Consider the following 26,374-nt stretch of genomic DNA (forward strand, 5'->3'; position numbering starts at 1 on the left):
GGGCAGTTTTGTCACAATGACAGGGTAACCCAATGAAATTATATCCTTGTGCTTTTTTTCTCTCCAAGAAACTGTCCTGCGCAGAGAGGAATTATGACGTTGTGGATCGGTAGCTCCTGGTGGTGAAGAAGGAGTGGAGCTCTTCGACCATTGGAACATAGAGTACATACGGACAACAAGGAGACTGAATCCGCGCCGAGCCAGGTGGGCACTTATTTTCACCAGGTTCGACTTCACGCTGACCTATCGCCCAGGTGCTAAGAACATAAAGGCCAATGCTCGGTCCCGTAACTACAATTCGGGAGAGGTTCTGTCCAGAGGGCACCCATAATCCCATCCTCCCGAGTCGTGGGTCCAGTGGTTTGGGATGTAGACATGGACATCTGCCAGGCTCTAGAGGGAGCTCGCACCCCGGAATTGTCTTCTTGAGCGCATCTACGTGCCCACAGGGATAAGGGATCGGCTGCTGACCTGGGCACACAGCTGTCGTCTCTGGACATCCAGGTATTTCTGGCACCATTCACTCCATCGCTGAGAAGTACTGGTGGCCCACCTTGGTGCAGAATGTCACACGGTATGTCAACTCCTGTTCCGTATGTGCTCAAACCAAATTCCCCCAAAATGCTCCAGCAGGGAAGCCCCTGCCACTTCCTGTGCCTCAGGGACTTTGGTCACATCTCTCCATTGGTTAGTCAATCTTCCTCCCTCTGATGGTTTCACCCCCATTCTGGTGGTAGTGGATAGATTTCCCAAGTCCTGTCGATTTAGTTCCTGGTCTCCCCACTGCTCTCCAGGTTGCTGAGCCACTCTTTCGGCATTTTGGCCTTTTGGAGGACATTGTCTCTGACCGTGGCCCCCAATTCACATCACGAGTTTGGAGGGCCTTCTTGGAGAAGCTTGGTCACGGTCAGCCTCAATTCCGGGTATCGGCCTCAGTCCAATGGGCAGGTGGAGAGGATGAACCAGGAGCTGGGGAGGTTCCTGAGGAGTCACTATCTTGAGTGGCAGGGTGAGTGGGAACAATTTCTTCCCAGGGCAGAGTATGCCCACAACCCCCTAGGTCACTCCTCCACTGGGTTGACCCCCTTCCAGTGTGTTTTGTATTTTCCAGCCAGAGCGCGGCTCCTGGGGTAGATGAGGTGTGAAGCTACACGCACATGAGACTCCGGCGCACCGTCCATCGTCATAAGGAACAGGCAGACCGCCACCGCAGTGAGACCCTTATGTTCCATCCTGGGGACCGCATCTGGCTCTCTACCAGGAACCTCCCACTCCAGCTGCCCTGCAAGAAACTGAGCCCCCTGTTTGTGGGGCTGTTCAAGGTTCTGCGGAGGGTCAACGAGGTGACATAAAGGTTACAACTACCCAGTCACTATCGTATTAACCCTCGGTTCATGTCTCTTCTCAGGCTGGTGGTTCCTGGTCCCCTAGCTTATACTGTCCCCCACAGCACCACCCCACCCCCGGACAGTGAGGGGAGTCCGGCATATGCCGTCTGATCCCTACTGGACTCCCGACATCGTGGGTGTCGGCTCCAGTATCTGGTGGACTGGGAGGGGTATGGTCCAGAGGAGCAGTGTTGGGTTCCGGTGGAGGACATTCTGGACCCCAACAACATCTGTGATTTACACCTTTGCCGCCCGGACCGACCCGCTCCTCCTTGTCGTCCCTCTGGTCGGCGTTGTCCTGCGGCTGGAGCCACGTGTCAGCGGTGGGGTGCCGTCACATATTTTCCTGCTCCTCCCCTCCGGCATGCGACGTCACCAGAATAGTAACCACCGGTCCTGGGATTCATCATTACGCACACCTGTTCATCATTATGATTCACACCTGGACTTCATAACCCTCATTTCCTACCCTTTTTATGTCACTCGCTTATGTTCACTCACCATTTGGTATTGTTATTGTGTACCGGCTTGTAGCCACATGGATTTGTCTCATTTTTGTTTTATTAAACATTGCACCTGCTTCCTGCCTCACATTATTATACAATCTGCCAAGTTCGATAATGTTTTCGTACTTAACATGACCCTAGTGTATTCATTAATCCAAACAGTTGCTAAATGGAAGTTGGACATTTCAGGTGGGTCCCTCCCCGTTTTGTTTTGAAACAAAATTTGTGTAATAAATAAACCCCCGAACTCCAGTACACTTTAACCAATGAGCTATACACTGTACAAAACATTAGGAACTCATGTTCTTTCCATGACATACTGGTGAAAGCTATGATCCCTTACTGATGTCACATGTTAAATCCACTTCAATCAGTGTATATGAAGGGGAGGAGACTGGTTACATAAGGATTTTGAAGCCTTGCCATGGATTGTGTTTGTGTGCCATTCAGAGGGTGAATTTGAGTGGGATATGGTAGTAGGTGCCTGGCTCACAGGTTTGTGTCAAGAACTGCTATGCTGCTGGGGTTCATCTAAGACCTTTTTTTTTGCACTATTGGTTAGAGCCTGTAAGTAAGCATTTCACTGTATGGTCTACATGTGTTGTATTCAGCGCACATGACAAATAAACTTTGATTTGATTTGCACACAAGTTTCCCGTGTGTATCAAGAATGGTCCACCACCCAAAGGACATCCAGCCAAATTGACACAACTGTGGGAAGCATTGGAGTCAACATGGGCCAGCATCCCTGTGAACCGCTTTCAACACCTTGTAGAGTTGAAGGCTGTTCTGCGGTGAAACTCAATATTAGGAAGATGCTCCTAATGTTCTGTACACTGTTATATTAAAGGTTTAAACCAATCATATCGGGAGGATTGAAATAAATTGCACTAACTCGACAGAAATAGTTCTAAAGCCAAGTTCTAAAGCCAAGAAAACAATATCCTTTACATTTACATTTAAGTCATTTAGCAGACGCTCTTATCCAGAGCGACTTACAAATCTACCTCTGTCTCCTGTAGTTTGACGAAAGTCATTTGAATTTAATAATATCCTAAAAAATGCAAAAGTATCTCAATCTTTATCTATCCAACCATCTTACAAACTCACCAAGCTTCTAAATCACACATGCCCACTTTGATTGGATGGACAACATGTCAGTTCCTACTGCAAAAGCTTTGATTGGATGGAGGACGTCCTCCGGAAGTCGTCATAATTACCATGTAGGTCTATAGGTCTATTCACACGGGACTAGTATTACTAGAATGTCGGTTATGTAATTATTACCCCAGTATTTAAGGTGGACGATTCAGATGATTTAGTTTTACCAAACTGCCCCTGTAAAAAATAAATCCTCTTTCAAAATGTACTGTTATGACGGAAGTCTGTAGGCTCTTCCATGTGTGAAGACTTTTCAAATGTCTAGCCTAATATTGGCCTAATGGCCTTCAGTTCAAAGAGTCTAAATAATGCATATCAATAAGAACCATGAATGGTAACCTATGCAGACATTTAATTAGCTGATGTATTTGGCAATCTGTCAATTCATTGGCACAATATTGTCCACTTACACTATTTAAAAGAGAAGAACCGCATTAGGAAAGTTTGACAAAACAGTTCATTCATCTGTAGGCTATGTGCATAGCACTTTATTTTAAGCATCAATTTGTTCCCATGTTCTTACTCAAACTGGGTGCAGCACCTGTTTTAAACTCTGTAATATCCCTCAAAACACAGGGATGGCGATTCACAAGGGACAAGTATTATCAGGGGACCTGGGAGTTTGCTGAAAAACAGTGGGGTTTTAGGGCAGGGATAATAACCTTCCTGCCAAGTAAAAATTACTGACATGGCAGAATCTGACTGGACTCAAATTATGGATGTGGCGATTTGTGCTCGTGCACATGATTATATTACCTGAGCTCCCCCAGTAAATATTATCCCATCGAATAGGGTTTATGGAAGGGGATGAGAAGCATGAACCTGAAAAAAAACAGACCCTAGGCCAGAGCATTTGAAAATTGTGGGAGGCAACACGGATGTCTAGAGAGACTAGTATACACTGATGACCGTGGTTGTTGCTGAAGTGGCCTTAGTCAAAAACCCTTGCTAAATCTTTTGATGTATGCAACCAATAGCTACTATCTAATCTCGCCACTCTTGCTTATCTTAGTGTTTTAAAACCAAACAAATGGCAAAATACAGATTTGACGCCTCTAAATCTGAATAGAGCGAGGTAGAACCAGCCAACTGTTTTGCAGATTTGTTATCCCAGTGTGTACAGATTATGGTACACAGTAGCTGGCTGCATGAGTGGGGTTGCAGCTCAGACAGACATTGGTTGCAGGTCACGTGGAGCTTTGTGTGTGAGATGGATTTTTGGAATCCAATAGTGCAACTCCACTATGAAAGAGTGATGATGAGACTCAGATGTTGCACTTTAAAATGTATGTCAAACAAAAAACAATGATTACAAAGTTAAACAAAATATACAACTATATGCAAAGACTACTTTACACATTTCCACTGAATTTGGAAATGGTTTGTGCTTTCATTCTGTTACCTTACTTTGCATCTGCAGGTGTTTTTCAAGTATATGTTTTCTATAATCTATAGTCCTTGTGCATAGAGCTGTATGGTTTGTTGAACTGGTTGGTTTTTGTTTGAAATGCATTTTAAAGTAAAATATCTGAGTCTCTGCATCAATATGTTACAATGGAATTGCCCAATACCAAGGAGATTGGTTGCCAAGAGTAGCAATTTCCTTTTCAGAATTGGCATGGTTCCTCACAGAATGAGTGATTGCATGTTTTGAGGAAATCAATGTGACTACCTTCAAGTACAAAGAAAGTTGAGAGCAAACTCCTTGCTGTCTTTGAACACTCACCTACACCAGTATATTTAGCTACAGCTGTTTTCTAACCTTTGTCCTTACAAAATCGGATATCCTTTCTATAACCTGTGCATATCTTGGGAGAGGACAGACTCACCATTGTGCACAGGTGATAAGATGTGTTATTATATGTTCACAGGCAAGGTAAATGCCAATAAATACAAAGCCATTCTGAGTGATCACCTTCAGTTTATTTAATTAATTCATATCCTGATGGGAGTGAATGACAATGTACCCATCCACAGGACACGAGTGGTCACTGAATGGTTTTATGAGCATGAAAATGATGTAAACCATATGCCGTGGCTATCTGTCATCAGATCTCAACCCAATCGAACACTTATGGGAGATTCTGGCTGAAACGGCGGTTTCCACCACCATCAACAAAACACCAAATTATAGAATTTCTCTTGGAAGAATGGTGTCGCATCCCTCCAATAGAGTTCCAGACACTAGAATCTATGCCAGGCGTATTGAAGCTGTTCTGGCGGCTCGTGGTAGCCCAGCACGCTATTAAGACACTTTATATTGGTGTTTTGGCAGTTACCTGTATGTGCCTTCGGCAGACAAATATTGTGAAGGGACAAAGCTGTAACACTGGTCTAACCTGTTGCAAAGTCCTACATAAGATGCTCTCTGCTGTGTATCTTTTGCTGAACAGCATGCTGCTCTGTTGTGGTTATCACTAGTTGCATTAGTTGCATTCTGGCAACGTTACTTTTCGTATATAGGAGGGGGAAGCCTTGCATAGATACATTGTCAATGAGTTCCTCATTATCAGGACCTTGTTGTGGCAGCCTGGCATGACCATGGCTTGATGTTTCTTAGGAGAGGTCATACAGCCTACTTTGGTTATAGCAGAACAATGAAAATAGTTCAGCCAACCAATCCACAACCATCAATCATATGAAGTATTAGGTGTCTAAGATTTCCCTGCCCTGAACTAAGTTAGAGGAATAATGTTTAATTTAGTGTGCCTCTGACAGAGCACTTACTGACCTCTTGATCGGGATGTAAGTACTGGGGTTATGTCAAAGAGCAATTCCACCACTTTTCAACCTCATTTTAATGATCTCCGCCACAATACCAGTGTCTTCATTTGTGAAAATGGCACAGTTTTACGTCTTGTATAATACAAATATAAAGTTTAAAAAATTATACCCGGGGACCACATCAAAAGTTTATTTTTATTTTTAAACAGTGATTTTCAAACACTGAGATTCGCGGTGACTTGGGGAGCAACGAAAGACCCTTCCTCTGGCTAGAAACTCACAGCAAATTTAGAAAATCACTGTTTTTCTTACTTTTAATCCTACCCTGTGATGTCACAGAGAATAATGTTTTAGGACCATTCTTCTTTTTAACCACAGATCATAGAAACATGCAGTCTTCACAAATGTAGACACTGGTATCCCAAGCATTTCGCTACACCTGCAATAACATCTGCTAAATATGTATGTGACTAATAAAATTAGGTATGGAGCTGAGGTTGGAAAGTGGCGGAATTGCCCTTTTAAACAAGTCTATGGTAGTAGTAAAAGAGTGCTTCATGGAAGATTATAGTATGTTATAACGTGTTGTCACAACAAAGTAACTTTTTGCAAAGAATTGTCTGATTTTGGATGTTTTGTAACATTTTTTTTCATGGATTGTCTTTTCTCTCATTCCAGGTCCAAGGATTGTTTTTCTTCTGGGCCCCAGTGTTCAAATCGGTACGGGCTGCATTTGCTAAGCTTGAGCTATTGCATTTATCTAAACGTAAACATGTAAGAAGGCATTGTCTAATGAAACTAATTCCAGGTCAGATGCATCTTCATCTCTATAGGGTCTGGTCGGGGCTGGTCTGACAGAAATGAGTCAACCAGCAGAGAAACTGAGCCTTTCCCTGTCTGGTGTACTGACAGCCACATGTATAGTGGAGTTCCTATATTCTTCAGTGAGTAACAGGTACAGTTTAAATTAATCCTGTATTCTTCAGTCAAATTAACAACTTCACTCCTTGACTAATCCCATTTCCCACTTTCTCAGGTCTGACCTGGTCCAGATACTCTTTGGTCATCATTCCAAAGAACTGGAACTTCTTTGTCAACTTATTTGTGGGTAGTGCTGGAATATCCCAGCTCTACAGGATTTTCTAGTAAGTGAACCTATCTTAGAGCGCAAGGAATGAAGACCTATGGATTGGGCATCGCCATAAACAGCCCAGTAAAGTTATTCTTTACGAATCAATCTGTAGGCTCAAACTGTTGTAACTAAAGTTCTGTGTTTTCTTTTTTAATATTTCGCTTTATTTCCTTGGAATTATGATGGGAAATGTATTAGACTATTTAATTTTTTTATTTCTCCTTTATTTGACCAGGTAGGCCAGTTGAGAACAAGTTCCCATTTACAACTGCGACCTGGCCAAGATAAAGCGAAGCAGTGCGACAAAAACAACACAGAGTTACACATAAACAAACATACAGTCAATAACACAATCGAAAAATCAATTTACAGTGTGCGCAAGTGTAGAAGATTAGGGAGGTAAGGAAATAAATAGGCCATTGAGGCGAAATAATTACAATTTAGCATTAACACTGGAGTGATAGATGTGCAGATGATGATGTGCAAGTAGAGATACTGGGGTGCAAAAGAGCAAAAAGATAAATAACAATATGGGGATGAGGTAGTTGGGTGTGCTATTTACAGATTGGCTGTGTACAGGTACAGTGATCGGAAAGCTGTTCTGACAGCTGATGCTTAAAGTTAGAGAGGGCGATATAAGACTCCAGCTTCAGTGATTTTTGCAATTAGTTCCAGTCATTGGCAGCAGAGAACTGGAAGGAAAGGCCAAAGGCTAAGACTAAGTTTACATAAACCTACATGTTTTTATTTTTGTCTTTTTGCCTTATCCCACACTATAGGTATGAGCACTAGCAAAGGAGGCTGCCCCTGCAGAGTCTTGAGTGTTGAGTTTCACCAATCTAATCCAACTCCCTGGACCGAAAGGGAGCCTCATTACCGGCAGAAACCCAGCTCCTCCATTCCGCTTCCACCCTTGCTCCATTTTACAGTAAAAAAAAAAGAATGTTTCCTTGCTGGAGATCATTTACTTTGCCTGGATTTCTTCAGGTTTATAATGGCATATTAACCCTTACCAAAACACACTCAAATGGTGTCATCTGCACACAATGTTTTATTTTTACTTCATGAAACAAGTTGTTTAATTGTTTATTCTTAAATTAATATTTATCATGCATTTTTTTGGAAGTGTTGCTTTTTTCCAAACTTTTTTTTTTTTTTTCATCATACCTCATGGTGTGGTTTCCTAAGGATGATCTTAAGTCTGTGTTTGAATGTCTCCAATATTTATTAGATCAATGTTGGTAATTATTTCTATAGTCGTACCTGAAGGATGATTAAACCATACATTCATGCCATGTGGCTGACTGTTCCTTCCACGTGTTGTAACTGCTTTAACCAATCAGGTAAACATTTCACATAGTAGCTTTTAACTGTAGATCTAGTGTAATTGGCACCCTGTCTATTGCTAATAGAAACATGAAATGACCAGCTTTCTTTCCCTGATCATTGGGTAATGTTTGGTGTCACGGTCAATGGGGCTGAATCTAGTACCTGGAGTCAATAAGGAAAACTTTAGGGATACAATGCATATAAAAAGTCTACGTCCCCCTAGGATTTCTTCACATTTTGTGTTACAAAATAGGATTCAAATGGATTGAATTGTCATTTTTTGACAATGATCAACACAATCGAATGTCACAGTGGAAGAAAAATTAATGCAATTAAAGATTAATTCAAAATAAAACATACCTTGATTAGATAAGTATTTTCCCCTGAGTCAATACATGTTAGAATCACCTTTGGCAGCAATTACAGCGGAGTCTTCTTGGGTAAGTCTCTTAAGACCTTTGCACACCTGGATTGTGTATTTACCCATTATTATTTTTCAAAATTCTTCAAGCTCTGTCAAGGTGTTGGAGATCATGGCTAGACAGCAATGTTCAAGTCTTGCCATAGATATAAGCAGATTTAAGTCAAAACTGACACTCACTACCTTCTTAGTAAGCAACTCTAGTGTAGATGTGGCTTTGTGTTGTAGGTTATTGTCCTGCTGAATGTGGGATTCTTCTCCCAGTGTAGATTTGGCTTTGTGTTGTAGGTTACTGTCCTGCAGAATGGTGGATTCTTCTCCCAGTGTAGATTTGGCTTTATGTTGTAGGTTATTGTCCTGCTGAATGTGGGATTCTTCTCCCAGTGTGGATTTGGCTTTGTGTTGTAGGTTATTGTCCTGCTGAAAGATGGATTTCTCTCCCAGTGTCTGGTGTAAAGCAAACCGATTTTGCCTGTGCTTAGCTCATGTTTGTTTTCATCCTGAAAAACTTGTCTTTGCTGTCAAACATACCCATACCATGATGCAGCCACCACCATGCTTCATAATGAGGCAGTTACTCAGTGATGTTGGATTTGCCCCAAACGTAAGGCTTGTATTTAGGCTAAAGTGTATTCCTTTGCAGTTTTTTTTCTTCAGTATTACTTGAATGCCTTGTTGCATTGTTTAAGAATGTTTGTATTTTTGCTGTTAGGGTAATTGTGGAGTCACTACAATGTTGATCCATCCTCAGTTCTCCCATCACAGCCATTGAACTCCAGCCTTTTTAAAATCACCAATGGCTTCCCTAAGCAGTTTCCTTCCTGTCCTGCAGCTCAGTTCAGGGGGACATCATCCACAGTCCAATTATTAACTTACTGCAACCATGCTTAAAGATATATTCAATGTCTGATTTGTTACCCATCTACCAATCACTGACCTTTGAGGGTTTCAAAAAGCTCCCTGGTCTTTAGTTGAATTTGTGCTTTAAAAGTCAAGGGAGAGGGGGTGAATATTTGTGCAACAACTACATTTGTTTTATTTAATAAAAAGTGTAGAATTTGCTTTTCACCTTGACATGAGTACTGTGTAGATCAATGACAAAATTACAATTAAGGCCATTTCAAGCCCACTTTGTAACAAAATGTGAAAATGTTCCAAGGGGGTGTTGACTTTCTATAGGCACTGTTTGTATTGGCCCTGTAGTCAAGGTCCTTGTCTCCTATTGGTTAGTTCTCAGTAATTGGGAGATGCATAATGTGTTAAATGTAACTAGTGTAGACGAGAACACATGCTATCAATCCTACACATTGGAAATAGTTATCCTCTGATAGACGATGCAATAACTGGCAAACTACATTGTCCATAATGCACACAACCTGTAATAACTGAACATGAACTTAGTGTATTTGTAATGGTATGCTCTTGTATTAACTATTTGGGGTGGCAGGGTAGCCTAGTGGTTAGAGCGTTGCAGGTTCAAACCCCCGAGCTGACAAGGAACAAATCTGTCGTTCTGCCCCTGAACAGGCAGTTAAACCCACCGTTCCTAGGCCGTCATTGAAAATCAGAATTTGTTAACTGACTTGCCTAGTTAAATAAAGGTTAAATTTTTTTTTGAACTATTTGAATTCAATCTTGGCATATTCTGCAGCAGTGTTATTCTTGCACAGATTGCTTGGAGGGGGAGTATGCAGGCTCAGATTTCAAAACATGGTTTTGACCCATCTTGCCATTGACTATTGAGGTTTGGATAGTGCAACTTGGCACAAGGGTGGAACAAATGGCCATGCCTCTGAATAAATTACTGGTTTGACATGATCTTTATGTAGTCCCCATTGATTGGTCCACCTTCGTATGCACATTACATTTTTATTCAAGTCACTGAGTCAAAATCGCTAGGAGGAAGAAACCAGAATCCAAGGGGAGGCACATCTGGTTGTACCAGGTGAAAGATTGGAGTCCTATGACCAACTAACCAGACAGTTGACCACTAGCAAGGAAGGACAGTTCAGGGTGCATGACCAAATCAGGTCAGACAATTGTCAATTCCACAAATCCAGAAAACAAAAGCACTGACAAACACCAAACATCTTTGATTACCAAGAATGTTTATTCACAATCAACAAAGCCAAAAGCTTTAGCGTTTGCCACCAACGCGAGGCGCATTGACCTTCATTTGCTTTGCCACCTTGGGTTTGGGTGCAGCCTTGGCAGGTGCCTACATAGGGAGACAAAGTACAGATTAGACAAAGTACTAATAACCCTTTTAAAACAGATGTGGTATATTTATTACCTGTAAAAACTACAAGGTAATGCTGATGACCCCCTTTTAAACAGCCCCTTTATCACTTCTTGCAGGTACACCCTTTTATATATAGTGGGTTACTGGCAAATTGGGAGGGGTGGTGTTAAACCATGGGGCTATTTGCACTTCAAATGTATTAAACAATGGAAGTGTTAATGAATTTATCTGAAAAAGCAGAAACATTCAGACCTGATATCTGTATTTTGGTTACAGGTATTATATTGTTGGTTTTGGATTGTAATATTACGTAATTGTTTATTCTATTTACTTTCTTTTGTAGTCTTATGTTTTGCTTTAATGTATAGATGCGGCTTATGCAATAGCTAATCGGGATCCAAATAAACTAAACTATTTTGGTTACAGAAAATGCAGGAATCATTAGGTCTTTAGGTGGCTTTTAATGTACCTTGTTTTTTACTCCCTACTAGAGAACGACATGGGTTTTTAAGTGCTAATGTCAATGTTGGTGGTCAAGGAGGCTATTGTATGCTGATAATAAATATAATTACATTTGAACATTTTGATGAGACATTTTCCAAAACCGCTATGTATGCATTAAATCAATTACACAACCATACAATCAATTTGACTTTTAATAAACAGTAATAATTTTGGCATAGACCAACTCACAATACAGGTGAATTCATGTTCAATAGGACTTTGTGAATGCACTGAGCAAATTTTGGGCTGATTTCATTAGTTTATGGGACTACAGATGACAAAATATATGTTTCCCTTTCATTTGGGACCATGAGACCTACTGATCAACATTTTTATAGAAATAGCCCATTTTCTTTTATAAAAATGTGCACCATCTCTTTAAGAGAGACGACGCCACTTGTGTCAAGTAACCAGGCATTCTGGTAATGGAAAGATACGTGATTTTGCCAACATTTGGTGACAATCATCTTTTAAATTAGCAAATTTTGCATTATTGATTGCATATTAGCTATCACAAATAAAGTTCTAGGGTAGTGAGTGAACTGACGTTATTTTCACAGCTAGCTCTATGAATGGTGTTTAGCTAGCAAGCTACCAGTACGTTGCCTTATAAAGCCCTGCAGCCTGTACGGACATTGTTTTGCAGTAACAGTAAATACATTTCTACATTCCATGTGGCATTATTAATGTGCTACATTTATATGCAGCAAGCAGCTCAGAGGTTCCTCGAGAACAGGCTAACTAATAATGAGTGGCGCCAGCTTGCAGGAGTTTCACACGAGGCAAGTACACTTGCTATTAAGGGGAAAGGCCGACACAAGGGCCGATACACTAGGAAAGGCGAATATCGGCCAAAGATAAATCGACCCGACCGATATCTCTCTACCCCCCTATTGCTTTTAGACAAAAAAGCAGATATAAAAATGCAGGTATGGTAAAAATATCAAGATTTCGGGCTATATGAATGGGATATAACTGACACCTTTGGACTCTCCAATAGGAATCTAATGTAGTTCCTTACCACAGTGCTAGTTTTTTTCTTTACAGCTCTTGATAAACCACTTGGTGCCATTAAAGTTCCAAGCATAAATAAACCATGTGAGACATTTCTGCCAGAGGCTGAGGTGACTAAAAGCAGCAATGTAAACTAAAGATATTGCAGAGCGATCCAAGAGGATGCAATTGTGAGTGGTCCCTTCACTCTCCTGCAAAAGGATAGCTGAATGACAACTGCTGAGGATACTGCGGAACATGTTGCTACATGCTTGCTTGCTGAAGTGGGTCCAAAACTTACCATTTTTACTTTGTGAGTCTACCTTCAGTGTGAAAATGTAGATTCCACATTAAAACCTTGCTGTGTTTTATAAACGCAGGTCATAATGGTTTTACTTTCTGACCAATCAGATTCACACATGGCTATATTAATCTTACCTTAGCACCGGCAGCAGAGGGTTTCTTGGTTGTCTGCTTTGCCTTCTTGGCCTCCTTGGCAGCTCTAGTGACAAAAGAATGATAGAAATTAGGCCAATGCCACACATCCAAAAAACAACAAGACAGGAGTCCACAGACTACAGAAATAACACATCGACTGACTAGAGTAATAAAACGCCATTATTGCATATGCAAGGCTAAAAAACCAAGACTGACAATTCACTGTTGAATTTTAAAAATACAATAACTACAGTACCACAGGAAAGTCAAGTGTCACAGTGTGAACAGCTAGCTATTTGCTCTTCACAGAGCCAACTCTGACAACACTAAATTGTTAAACACTATACAATAGTTCACTATAGCAGTAAACAATTCACTTTCTTTGGCACCAAAATGGCAGCTATTGACATCTAAAGCCAAGTTTCTGGTAAAGCATGGTTTTGGTGAGGTCCTCACCTGATGGCCTGCTCACGCTGGGCCTTGCGGACCTCAGGCTTCTGGTTCCTCTTGGCCATGATCTCAGCCAGGGAGGCGCCGGTGATGGCCCTCTGGAACTTCACGGCACGGCGTGTGCGCTTCTTTGTCACCTCTTCCTGTTGGGACAGGGAACAGCACGGCCACATTCAGGATCAAGTATGGGCAGTTTGGTAGTGTTAGGTTATTAGCAGGTACAACACAGGAGAAAACATTGCATTTTAAGTAGCACTCATGTAGCTGAACTAGTCCAATAAGAATGCTCATTAACACTATAGTTTTGTGCCAAAGGAACAGTAACAACCACACAGGTGTACTGCATTACTGCAAACCCCTTTCTCACATATAAGGTTTGTAGGAGAGTATGGAGGCTGGCCAGTGGTAAGGAGTCAGAGACGTCACAGAGCCAGTACTATGATCTCCAGTGGCTCTATGGCCGCAGGTATGTGGAGTGAGCACTGCCGTACAAGCTATAGGACACAGCCTGGCAACAGCACATAACACAGATGGCAACCACGCACACCTTCCCACCCACAGCCAAAAACAAAGGCACACCAAAACACACCGTGTCAAAACTTAGGTTGTATAACTGAATCACAAGGTAGACACTCACAGTAGCCACCACTTGTCAGCATTTGAGGGGAAATTATGCACCAGAGGTACTTACAGACTGGCCCTTCTTGTGCTTGCGCCTGTACAGCACAGTCCAGTTGATCTGTCTGGGGTTCCTCTTGGCCAGGAAGGCAGACTCACATTTAGCATTCAGGAACTGGAAAACCTGGGTGGGGGTGTAAACTATACATGAGTGAGATATTTGACAGTTATTTGGCATGTTGACATGCCCATGTCTAGTTGTAATATTGTTATAACTGCAGTGGAGAAAGGTTTTGACGAGGTGGTATACAGCTACGACCAGAAGTGACTTTTTCGTAGTAAGTTATGAGAATTACTGTAGAAGGTTATGAGAATTAAGTTAACGTTAGGAAAACGGTTACCTACAATGCACTCAACCTACTACGAAAAGTCACTTCCGGTCGTAGTTTTACTCCTTGTCACAACAATGAATACATTGCATAGCAGCGTCTGTCCAAGTGACAGGCCAAGAACCAAGTACACACTCAATGAACAGTTCTACTGTAACAATCTTAATAGAATGTCAGCCATGGCTTATTGCAACCAACCATGATAAAACAAAATTAACTAAGTGGCATTAGAGGAAGGAAAAGAGTAGACCTAGGGTGCAGTACCTTCCCATCTATTCTGGCGTATCGGACACCATGGCCGGGGTATATTTTGTACCCACTGAAACTGCACAGCTCGACCCTGTAGCGGAATAATATAAATCATTAGAAGATAAACGTGTCATTCTGTATACTAGCGCATTTTTAGCACTAAAACGGTTATTTTAAAGCTTTGATGGCAATAGATATTATTCCGTAAACTCACTTCATGATGGTTGAGGGGGGACACAAAACCGGAAAGAAAGATGTCGGAAACGGAAACGAAGTTACGGGTAGGATTTCTTCATTATTATCTATTATTATTATTTCCCACTTATTTTTTTCGACACAGCATGTATTTTTTTCCCTTACATTTCAGTCAGAAGCATTATTTGGATTTTGAAATATAAATGTTGTTCATGCAATGTAGTTGACCAATAAACAGCTCGATCGGTTGATTGGCATTGACACAGCGGGAAGTGTGGCCTTGATTTTTTTTATTTGCATTATTATTTTTTGTTTGTTTTATTGAAATTCCATACATTTTGAGGGATACAAATTTAAATGTGTTACAAAAATCTATACATCCTTCTTAAAAATGTTTTACATAAAACGTCACAAACAGATAAACACAAAACGTTACAGGGTTTTACGTTCCAAGAAATTAGAAAGCTTAATTAAGAGTTTCAATTGATTTCAGTAACTTCTTATTCTTACAGAGCATTCCATTTAATGTGTCAAAGTAATTATTTAAGTCCAACTTTTAAAAAAAATATTTAATACCGGTTTTTTTTTCTTTTTTTCCCAAAAACAAAAAGGAAAGCCATTTGTTAGTTTCTCTAGCCCTTGAGGTATGGCCTTGATAGAAAGGCTAACGAAAGGAACCAATCAAAAATGAACAAAAGTAAGAGATATACTTGATCAGTATACACTTTGAAAATAGCATCTGGAATTGGAATTGCTATCAGCTGTAAATCTATTGAAGTCTATTTCCCCCGGGGAATCGACAACAGTGACGCGCTGCGGTAAAGCATGTTTGTAGTCTTTTTGAAATCAAGCATAGTGGTCCTTTATGGCGAACGGATTTTTTTTGTACTACATATTCCGGTAAATTCTTAATCGTTTTTTATGTTGTACTGACTGACAAGACAGTTGTGCGCTGGGAACCAGGCTAGCGAATTTTGTGCATTATCGTATATTCTTCGCAGAATGGGAATATCAGATGTAACATTTGACACAACTGGTGAGTGAGTGCATGACCGCTCCCTTTCTGATGTTCGACTTTGTAGGTCAACGATTTAGCGAACATACCTATAACGTTTCTTTCAAATGATTGGCTTTATCCTACGTTAGCTAGATAACTAGCTGGAGCTACTTACTGTCTGTAACTACCTATCCTGTCCTCATTCCAGCTAATGTGGTCTCATCTCATAGTCCATAGTCATGCTTACAGGACTAATGTGGAGCCAACAGATCACAATGGCCTAATTGATTAGTGGTTTCAGTTGGGCCATGCTGCATTGGATATGTGAAAAAATATTTTCATTGTCTGAACAAGAGTCCCAATATCATGCTCAATTTTCACAACCATCATGTCTCCAATCCCACTGCTTTATCAGCTACTCAATCAACAGAGTGAATATGAATGAATCATCATCCCTCAGACTATAGTAGACCCAGTATGAATAAACTGCATAATGGTGATCAACAGAAGTTCTCCAAGACTGCTTGCATGTTTCAGTTGGCTCCCTGTCTGTATAGTAGATTTAAAAGCTTGCCTCCCTAGTTGCCGTTGAGAGGCTGATATTGTTTCTATGCATCGTTCATGGTGATACTATCAACATGTGCATAATAGATTATACATTCATCCATCCACTCCCATGTTTATGGTTCTCCCGGTTTCCCCTTCAGGTCCTGTGGTGGACTTGTCAGCCCAGGGTCTGCAGAAGCTGGAGCCCAGTTTCACCTGCTCTGATGAAACGCACACGCTCATCCTGGACCGGAACCACATCATGAAACTAGACCATTTGGAGAGGAGCCAAGGCCTCCAACAGGTAGGCTCTCTGTAAGTGAGGTCTTGGTGGACTGTATATTCTTTAGATTAGGTTTTACTTTGTTTTTGCTCCCGTGTGCTGGTAAGGGCACAGATGACAGACAGGTAGGATTCCAGTTGAGGGGGTTTAATAATGCTGAAGAGGCACAGGCACAGAACAGCACCGCACAGTGTATGTAGTATGGATTGGCTAAGGCACTTAGTGGTCTGTCAACTTTATTCAACCAAAGTGTGTGTGGAATATCAATAAGGACACACACACTGGTCTTGGCTAACACAATGAAAGCTAACTGGTGGGAAGAAACATGAATGGCTGGAACTTTCTCTCGAGCTGATCTTCTTTGAGCTGAAGATTGCACCGCATGCACTACTCCACTTCACCGGTGGGCGGAGCTACAGCTCTGATATGATGAACTAACATTACTGATATGATTAACTACATACATCACAGCCTTTCACACACTCCCTCTTACTGGGTACTGTTACTTGATTGTTTGTGTGACTACATTTGCATTTCCACCAAGGCACATTAGATGGAATATGTTCAACTTAACTGTTGAACATGGTTGAATTCCTTATCTAATTTGTAAAATGGGCGTTTACTACTTCTATATGTTGTTGCAAACTTGCAATGTACCACATTGGGTTGGATTAGTTCCATCTATATTGTTTTGTTGTCTCATCCTGCCTCTCTTTCCTGTTTTCTTTGCTGTGCAGTTATCTGTTGTTGGAAACCGCCTGGTGCGAATGATGGGTGTGTGTCGTCTGACCGAGCTGAGAGTTCTGAACCTGCCCAATAACAGTATTGGCTATATTGAAGGGCTGAGAGACCTGCCACACCTGGAGTGGCTCAACTTGGCAGGCAACAACATCAAGGTGAGGTGAAAAAAGTGGACACTGTACTCCCTCTATATTTGTGTACATTTTGTCTCCTGATCATATATCATGATCATGCAATCTGGATGTCCACTTTTCTCTCAGGTCATTGAGCAGCTCAACAACTGTGTGGCTCTCCAACACTTGGACCTGTCTGATAACAACATCTCCAACATTGGTGATGTTACCAAGCTGTTAGCCTTGAAGGTGAGAACAGGTCTTGCCTCTTGGCTTTTCAGAATTATGGGGATTCAGATAGAATTCTGGAGCAGTAAGTAGGAGAGTTTAAACCTGTCTAGGACTGGGGAACCCCTCGCCAACCCAACAGCCAATAAAATTGCAGGGAGCCAAATACAAATCAACAGAAATCTCATAAATCAAATTACAAGTATTAGGCACCATTTTAAAGATAAAATTCTCATTAATCCAGCCACAGTGTCTGATTTTTTAAAAAAAATGCTTTACAGCGAAAGCTCCACAAACGATTGTTAGGTCACCTCCAACTCACAGAAAAACCAAGCCATTTTTCCAGCCAAAGAGAGGAGTCACAAAAAGCACAAATAGAGATAAAATTAATCACTAACCTTTGATCTTCATCAGATGACACTCATAGGACTTCATGTTACACAACACATGTATGTTTTGTTCGGTAAAGTTCATATTTATATCCAAAAATCGTATTTTACATTGGCGTGTTAGATTCAGTAGTTCCAAAACATGCAGTGATATTGCAGAGAGCCATATGAATTCACAGAAATACTCATAATAAATGTTGATGAAAATACAGCTATTATACATGAATCTTTAGATGCACTTCTCCTTAATGCAACCGCTATGTCAAATTTGAAAAAAACTTTACGGAAAAAGCATAATCTGAGAACGGCACTCGGAGCCCAAACCAGCCAGAGAAATATCCGCCATGTTGGATAGTCAACATTATTCATAAATAGCATTATAAATAATCCCTTACCTTTGATCTTCATCAGAATGCACTCCCAGGAATCGCAGTTCCACAATAAATGCTTGTTTTGTTCGATAATGTCCATTTATGTCCAATAGCCTCTTTTGTTAGGGTGTTTGGTAACAATCTAAAAGTGCGATCTGGTCCATTCGGACGAAACGTTCAAAAAGTTATATTACAGGTCAAAGAAACTTGTCAAACCATGTATAGAATCAACCTTTAGGATGTTTTCATCATAAAAGTTCAATATTGTTCCAACCAGAGAATTCCATTGTCTGTAGAATTGCACTGGAATGAGAGCAACACCTCAAGTGAAAGCGTGTGACTGAGAACGAGGCTGTAGGCAGACCCCTTAGTAAAACATCTCCCATCCGGCCCCCCTTCACATGAGCAGCCTAAAACCACGTTCTAAAGATGGCTGACATCTAGTGGAAGCCTTAGGAAGTGAAAAATAACCCATATCCCACTGTGTATTCGATAGGGGTGAGTTTAAAAACTACAAACCTCAGATTTCCCACTTCCTGTCTGGATTTTTTTCTCAGGTTTTTGCCTGCCATATGAGTTCTGTTTATACTCTGTTTATACTCAGACATTATTCCAACAGTTAGAAACTTCAGAGTGTTTTCTATCCAATACTACTAATAATAATATGCATATATTAGAATCTGGGACTGAGTAGGAGGCAGTTCACGCTATTCATCCAAAAGTGAAAATGCTGCCCCCTATCCCAAACAAGTTAAGTGATTGGTTGTGGTGTTGATTGACTGGCTGCCATTTCTCTTGCAGACCCTTCTCCTTCATGGAAATAGCATTACGACGCTGCAGACCGTTCCCACTCATTTGCCCATCCATCTGTCCATCCTCTCCCTGGCAGAGAATGAAATTCGAGACCTCAATGAAGTAAAGACCCTTCCTTTTTGTTCCTTTGCACTCTCACCTGCTCAGCTTTTACAACAATCTCTCTCCTAGTTCTCTCTCACCTGCTTGTCTCTTTCTTTCTCTCTCTCTCTCTGCCTCCCACAGGTCTCCTACCTGGCACCCCTCCATGACCTGGAACAGCTCTCCATTATGACTAACCCCTGCATCATGGTAACACCCTCGTTGCCTGGATACGACTACCGGCCGTACATCATGAGCTGGTGTCTGAATCTCAAGATCCTGGATGGATATGTGGTGTCTCAGAAAGAAGGGTGAGACTAGTTCCAGAACTCACAAATGCCAGCTAGGCATGGGAAGGGGGGTAGGCAGGGATTGAGAATAAGGGTTTCCCTATTGCCCGAGGAAGTGACTTGAGCAGTTGCACAAGTTGAGCCTGCTCTAAGATAATAACCAAAATGCAAAGAATTCCAGTAGTCTGGTCTTTCTGGTTCCTCCTGTTTGTAGGTGAAAATAGCTACTTAACAATTGTGCAAGTGATCATAATCTTTGGGCAATCAAAAAATACTCCTGACTTGCCCAAAGGGGTGAGAGCCTTTCAGACCATAATGTCAATCCCTTGGTAGGGAAATGGACTTGTGACTGCAAAGTTGCCGGGTCGTATTATCCAGTTATACCATCCAAGTGTTGAGTGATGATCACTCTTGTTGCTGGTGATTAATGTCTCTAACGTCTGATCTCAGGTTGAAGGCAGAGTGGCTGTACAGCCAGGGCAAAGGTCGATCATACCGGCCAGGTCAACACATGCAGCTGGTCCAGTACTTAGCCACCGTGTGCCCTTTGACCTCCACGACAGCCCTGGAGACCGCGGAGGATGCCAAGCTGGAGAAGATCCTCAGCAAGCAGAGGTAGGAGAATGCATTCACAAAAGGACTGTGATGCCAACAAACTATCACACAGGTAGGGGATGTGTTCTCCTCCCTGTGATCACATGGAAAAAGTGCCAAATATAAATCCTACCCATTGTTAGAATCCATTTGACATTAAACTGGATCTATCTGTGGCTTTTCTGCTTAGTTTTCGTCATTTACCTTGCGGTACCTTGAAGTTATCTTTTAACCAGATGAGAAATATGAAGTAGATGAGACAACTTGCACAATCATTGAAATGACTGTTTAATTACTCTCTCCTTTGTATCACATTAGTTAACCAGGGGACCTGTGTGTGTGTAATATATACAGGTTCCACCAGAGGCAGCTCCTGCAGCAGACCCAGGGGGCTTTCCCAGCCCTCCCCGCCCCACCCAACTGGATGTGGAGACTCAAAGCCCCCGCCATGTGCCTCTAATAGAGGAAGACAGAACCACAATGCCTTTCACTGCTCCATCAGCCAGACAGACAGGTGGAGGACATGAACTCTACCTGTGTTTGTGTTTCTCTCAATTCTGTAACTCGTCAATCAATCCCCATGTGTGTCTGGTGTGTAAATCTAATCTCTTCTTTGTGTGTGTGTGCATATGTTCAGAGCTAGCAACGGTGCAGGTGAACACCTGGCTAGGCTGCGACCCCTCCCAGGTGACCTCTCCTCCTCTCCGTAGCCTCAGGGGTGTGGAGGAGCGCCTCTACCTGGAGGACGTCCAGAGCCAGACAGATGAGGACAAACTCAACGGCAGCCTGCTCTCCTCCGAGTCCACCTTCCTCCTAGTCACCTCTGAACCCCCCCGCTCTGACAGCGAGGATGAGATGGAGACGTTTGAGCACGACTCGCTGGTACCCGAACACCCCATTCATCCCAAAAAGACCCTTGCTGAAAAGACCCTACAGGCACCCTTGGGGAAAGGGAGTGAGAGCCAGAAGGAGAGAGAAAGGGTGTCAGGTGACGGCCACCTCACCTGTACCTTAACCTCAACTGCCGGTCTACCTATGATGGGAGACGACCAATCACAGACCAATGACAGCGCTCCGCTCCAGGGAGCATACTCAAACTGCAATGCTGTAGAGGTGAGGGCAGGATATAAGCAGGAAGATAAAGCATTGGTGAGATGTGATAGGCTGGGTCGCTGTGAGGCAGACAGGGCCGCCGTCAGGATCCAGGCATGGTGGAGGGGAATGTGGACTCGGCGCTGCCACCCGCTGGCCAAAGAGGTGCGGTGTGAGATCCGCCTGCGCAGGATGCAGGAGCACATAGTCTTCATTTCTGGAGAGTTTGAGAGGTATGGAACAGACCCCAATAAATCCAAGGGCTGTGTTCCTATTCTCTACTCTTTTCTAGAAGGGTGCTCTCATTCACTCCCCTCTCATGCATTAAAAAGCATTGGATTGCTGCGTACATGCCTGATGGGAGTTTCCACCATATTCCTCTCACCAGTCCATTCCTTTCAAATTCATGAGGGGCAGTGTACAAGTGCACACTCAAGGAGAAGGGTAGAGAATTGGAGTTTAGACACTGTTCTCCAGTCCTGGTCCACAAAGTGTGCAGACTTCACCAGTTTCAATCAGTCCACTAGTAATAATGTATTAAATTTGTAAATTGATTTTAATTACAAAACTAATCTTAAAGCTCATAGAATAAAATATAAACTGCTACTAGTTATAAAGCCCTCAATTAGTTTGGATCATGTCTGTTGGCACTGGGCTTGAACACAACCAGACAAGTTGTGATTGTGCATGAGGTATTACCAATGTCATATGTGCATGCTTCATTACTATGTCTGGATGGTGTTGTCTAAAAGCCATTTGTTTATAGACTTGCTGGTGAGCTAGATAAGAAACTGGCAAGAATATCTCCATACAAAACTTCAATTCCCATTTAAAAATAGCAGACATTTAGCCTTTTGTAAGGAGTGCACAAAGCGTTGTCTTTGGCCATGCTCCAGAATATGGCTATAGCCATTGGAATGTTGGAAGCCTTGTTCTCCTGCAACAGAGTGCCATTTTTTATGTACAGTTGAAGTCGGAAGTTTACATACAAATGTATTTTATGTAAGTTTAAATGAAACTTCCGACTTCAACTGTATCTACAGTGGGGCAAAAAAGTATTTAGTCAGCCACCAATTGTGCAAGTTCTCCCACTTAAAAAGATGAGAGGCCTGTAATTTTTATCATAAGTACACTTCAACTATGACAGACAAAATGAGAAAAAAAATCCAGAAAATCACATTGTAGGATTTTTGAATGAATTTATTTGCAAATTATGGTGGAAAATATGGTGCAACTTGCACAATTGGTGCTGACTAAATACTTTTTTGCCCCACTGTATGTATATACGGTTGAGGTTGGAAGTTTACATACACCTTTGCCAAATACATTTAAACTCAGTTTTTCCACAATTCCTGGCATTTAATCCTAGTAAAAATTCCCTGTTAGGTCAGTTAGGATCACCACTTTATTTTAAGAATGTGAAATGTCAGAATAATAGAGAATGATTTATCAGCTTTTATATCTTTAATCACATTCCCAGTGGGTCAGAAGTTTACATGCACTCAATTAGTATTTGGTAGCATTGCCTTTAAATTGTTTAACTTGGGTCTAACATTTCGGGTAGCCTTCCATAAGCTTCCCACAATAAGTTGGGTGCATTTTTGTCCCATTTCTCCTGACAGAGATGGTGTAACTGAGTCAGGTTTGTAGGCCTCCTTGCTCGCACATGCTTTTTCAGTTCTGCCCACAAATTTTCTATAGATGTCCTAACCGACTTGCCAAAACTACAGTTTGTTAACAAAACATTTGTGGAGTGGTTGAAAAACAAGTTTTAATGACTCCAACCTAAGTGTATATAAACTTTTGACTTCAACTGTAACTAGCTAGCTCTTTCAACACTTCTGTTGGCACACCCAGATAAGTCTGAAGGATGAAGGTATCTAGCTCTTTCTGTTGAAGATCAAATATCAGACAAATATGTCAAATTCTTCCAAAGAATACTCTGTTTGTGTGTTCAGAGTGAGGCAGCAGCATGAAGAGGAGAGGTTGAAGAGACTGGTACAGGAGGAGGCTGTGAGGTTTCTATGGAGGCAGGTCAGTGATGAACAAGCTCATGCATCAAATGTAAATGCACATACACACCCTTTCTCACTACTCCCCATCTCTGCAGCTTCAGTCCATGCAGCAGTGGCAGTGTTCTGTAGAGGGGCAGCTGGCCAGCGTGACTCAGGCCGGGTCATCTCTTGCTCCAGCCCTGACCTCCGGGCTCTGTGACCTCCCAGCTCTTCGACTCCCCCTACCTCTGGACTCCAGCACTGCAAACCCAGCCTGTACAGTCCTCTCCTTCCCAGACTCGGGGTTCCAGTCAACAGATGAACTGCAGGTGGGGCAGGAAGACACTTTCCTGAGCTGTGGGACGGGCGACTCTCTGGAGACTGTGTGGCCGCTGGTCGTGGGGGGGTTCCTGGCTACTCGTGGTGGGGGGAACAGTCAGGACTGCAGTCTGCTGGAGCAGTACCTGTCCTCTGTGCAACAGAGAGAGGAGGAGGCAGAGGGGGGTGCCAGCGACAGAACAGGCACACCACAGCCGCCCTCATCTGCCGAAACAGCACAGCCTGACTCCCCCACTCAGAACACAGGAGACACACTGGAAAGTCCAATTTGAAGTGCCTGTCCTGCTCCTAGTCTTCTGGGATTGGCTTAGAGACTGCCCATAAACTCAGTCCATCTGTGCTGATGAATGTTATTGATGGCTCTAACAGCGCCTCATAGACCTTACTGACTAACATCCATATAGCGAGTGGCATATGGACTCACGAATGTGTATACATTCATATAGCCTGGATGACTTTTCTCATTTTGACTTTAAATCTCTTGGACTGCTGCTAGCCTGGAGACCTGACTGTTCCTGCATTCAGTAATGCTTTGTTGGTTGCCATGATTTGTCAGTCCAAGGACAATTAGGCTAATGCTTGACTTGCATTCGGGAGACGTGGGAACGATAGTCCCAGCTTCCGACACCTCTGAGTTTTTCCGTACACGGCAGACATGCAATTTAGACCGGTGCTAAAAATGTTAATCCCTGACATGCCCCAACATTAAGTGATAGCACGTCCGGTGACAAGATTCTCCAGGACAATCGGATAGAAAGACATCCCACGGTACTCAGTAACCCTTTCTTTGACCTCACTGAAGCTATACATAACCTTAATTAACCTAAGCCTATTTTCTAAACCTAACCTTAATTCATTTCGACCCCTGTGCCTAAGTCTTTGTTCTGCTGGTTGAATCTACACTTCCTTTAAGTGTAAGTATTAAGTCCATCTACCCTCCAACTTTGGTCATCTGCAACTTCCCTGTCTGTCATGCTCATGCAGTGGTGGAAAAATTACCCAGTTGTCATACTTGAGTAAAAGTAAAGATACCTTTTTATAGAAAATGACTGGAGTGAAAGTCGCTGAGTAAAATTCTACTTGAGTAAAAGTCTAGAAGTATTTGGTTTTAAATATACTTAAGTATCAAAAGTACAAGTATAAATAATTTCAAATTCCTTACATTAAGCAAACCAGATCACAATTTTATTTTCTCTTTGCGGATAGCCAGGGGCATGCTCCAACACTTAGACATCCTTTACAAACGAAGCATGTGTTTTGGAAGTCTGCCAGATCAGAGGCAGTAGGGATGACCAGGGATGTTCTCTTGAAGTGAGAATTAGACTATTTTCCTGTCCTGCTAAGTTTTCAAAATATAACGAGTACTTTTGGGTGTTCAAGGAAAATGTATGGAGTAAAAAGTACATAACTTTCTTTCGGGAATGTAGTGAAGTAAAGTTGTAAAAAGAAAAAATAGTAAAGTATAGATAACCAAAAAAACTAAGTAGTACTTTCAAGTATTTTTTTAAACTTAAGTACTTTACACCCTGTGCGAACGTTATGTTATCTGTATTTATCCCTATTTATTTATCCATCACATAATGGTTTTTATGTCCTTTTCCCTCTTATTCTCTGTTTCACAGACCACAACCCTCCTAAAGCCCATTCCAAACCCTAAACCTTCATTACCCAAACTCCATCAAACCATCCTCTCTGCCTTTTCTCTATGAATAAATATCAAAACATTATGCATTCTCACCGATAACCCACAGTGGAAATATAACCCAGCAGTCAGTTACGCTATACATGATTTATAGGGCTGTCAGTGTTTATCAGTTAACTTTTAGTAATTTAAGTGCACTTAAAGAAAATAGTGCATTGTTGACCTGACGCATGAAAGAAAGTCATGACTGGGCTGATGGAAACATGAATTGCTCTTAAAATTGTATAAATGCCTACAGACAACTTGTTTGCTTGACATTTTGTGTCTGTAAAATTAATTATGTGAGAAATGGCATCACGTGATATGTTTTGTGGTCCTCCCACTACAACTCGAGAAAGCTTGCAGTTTATTAGGCTACAAATTAAATAAATTATGAACATCACAGGGTGGTGAGCTTGATACTCCTTTCCAATAAATATTGAGACTTATTCTGGTGACATGATGATCGATGCTTGGCTGCCATTTAACAAATACAAATAATATTGCGTCCATAATGATCTCCATGTATACTGAACAAAAATATAAACGCAACATTAAAAGAAATGTTCCATTCTCACAAAAAGTGTATTTCTCTCAAATTTTGTGCACAAATTTGTTAACATCAAGTTATTGAGCATTTGTCCTTTGCCAAAATATGCCACACCCGTCAGGTGGATGGATTATCAAGAAGCTGATTAAACAGCATGGTCATTACACAGGTGCACCTTGTGCTGGAGACAAAATGCCACAGATGTCTCAAGTTTTCAAGAAGCGTGCAATTGGCATGCTGACTAGAGGAATGTCTACCAGAGCTGTTGCCAGAGAATTGAATGTTCATTTCTCTACCGTTTGCCGTCTCAAAACAATTTTAGAGAATTTGGCAGTAAGTCCAACCGGCCACACAACTGTAACCATGCCAGCCCAGAACCTCCACATCCAGTTTCTTCACTTGCAGGATCGTCTGAGACCAGCCATCCGGACAGCTGATTAACCTAAGGACTATTTCCGTCTATAATAAAACCATTTTGTGGGGAAAACTCATTCTGATTGGCTGGGCCTGGCTCCCCAGTGGGTGTGTCTATG

At 41.9% G+C, this 26,374-nt stretch overlaps 2 protein-coding genes, 1 long non-coding RNA gene and 1 other non-coding gene across 4 annotated transcripts; 2 read left to right on the forward strand and 2 right to left on the reverse strand.

Moving 5' to 3' along the window:
* Nucleotides 1–6,313: 6,313 nt before the first annotated feature.
* Nucleotides 6,314–8,206, forward strand: LOC118370604 (uncharacterized). The gene is made up of 4 exons (XR_004822835.1): nucleotides 6,314–6,499; nucleotides 6,613–6,734; nucleotides 6,816–6,924; nucleotides 7,691–8,206. It is a non-coding gene; the product is annotated as an uncharacterized LOC118370604 (long non-coding RNA).
* A 2,546-nt stretch (nucleotides 8,207–10,752) lies between these two features.
* LOC118370587 (60S ribosomal protein L24) lies at nucleotides 10,753–14,908 on the reverse strand. Its single transcript, XM_035755635.2, has 6 exons — nucleotides 14,759–14,908; nucleotides 14,560–14,635; nucleotides 13,980–14,090; nucleotides 13,295–13,431; nucleotides 12,839–12,902; nucleotides 10,753–10,879 (listed from the first exon to the last, which is right to left on the reverse strand). The coding sequence occupies exons 1-6, from the start codon at nucleotides 14,761–14,763 to the stop codon at nucleotides 10,799–10,801; spliced, it is 474 nt and encodes a 157-aa protein (XP_035611528.1). The 5' UTR covers nucleotides 14,764–14,908; the 3' UTR covers nucleotides 10,753–10,798.
* On the reverse strand, nucleotides 13,663–13,843 carry LOC118370606 (small nucleolar RNA SNORA23). The gene has a single exon (XR_004822836.1). It is a non-coding gene; the product is annotated as a small nucleolar RNA SNORA23 (small nucleolar RNA).
* Nucleotides 14,909–15,467: 559 nt separating the features above from the next.
* Nucleotides 15,468–25,694, forward strand: LOC118370605 (centrosomal protein of 97 kDa-like). Its single transcript, XM_052523313.1, has 12 exons — nucleotides 15,468–15,775; nucleotides 16,444–16,586; nucleotides 17,303–17,461; nucleotides 17,567–17,668; nucleotides 19,209–19,322; nucleotides 19,446–19,612; nucleotides 20,042–20,206; nucleotides 20,540–20,635; nucleotides 20,692–20,699; nucleotides 20,823–21,510; nucleotides 23,236–23,311; nucleotides 23,388–25,694. The coding sequence occupies exons 1-12, from the start codon at nucleotides 15,742–15,744 to the stop codon at nucleotides 23,880–23,882; spliced, it is 2,247 nt and encodes a 748-aa protein (XP_052379273.1). The 5' UTR covers nucleotides 15,468–15,741; the 3' UTR covers nucleotides 23,883–25,694.
* Nucleotides 25,695–26,374: the final 680 nt, after the last annotated feature.

The sequence above is a fragment of the Oncorhynchus keta genome, chromosome 7 (genome assembly GCF_023373465.1).
Source record: "Oncorhynchus keta strain PuntledgeMale-10-30-2019 chromosome 7, Oket_V2, whole genome shotgun sequence".
NCBI classification, from domain to species: Eukaryota; Metazoa; Chordata; class Actinopteri; order Salmoniformes; family Salmonidae; genus Oncorhynchus; species Oncorhynchus keta.

What these genes read in the sequence shown, in the direction of transcription:
- LOC118370605 (XM_052523313.1), top strand. Translation starts at nt 15,742, where the DNA reads ATGGGAATATCAGATGTAACATTTGACACAACTG. An exon ending in AAATTCGAGACCTCAATGAA is followed by an intron (nt 19,323 to 19,445) that starts GTAAAGACCCTT and finishes TGCCTCCCACAG; the next exon opens with GTCTCCTACCTGGCACCCCT. An exon ending in AAGATCCTCAGCAAGCAGAG is followed by an intron (nt 20,207 to 20,539) that starts GTAGGAGAATGC and finishes TAATATATACAG; the next exon opens with GTTCCACCAGAGGCAGCTCC.
- LOC118370587 (XM_035755635.2), bottom strand. An exon ending in AGCACAAGAAGGGCCAGTCT is followed by an intron (nt 13,432 to 13,979) that starts GTAAGTACCTCT and finishes CTGTCCCAACAG; the next exon opens with GAAGAGGTGACAAAGAAGCG. An exon ending in CAGCGTGAGCAGGCCATCAG is followed by an intron (nt 12,903 to 13,294) that starts GTGAGGACCTCA and finishes TTTTGTCACTAG; the next exon opens with AGCTGCCAAGGAGGCCAAGA.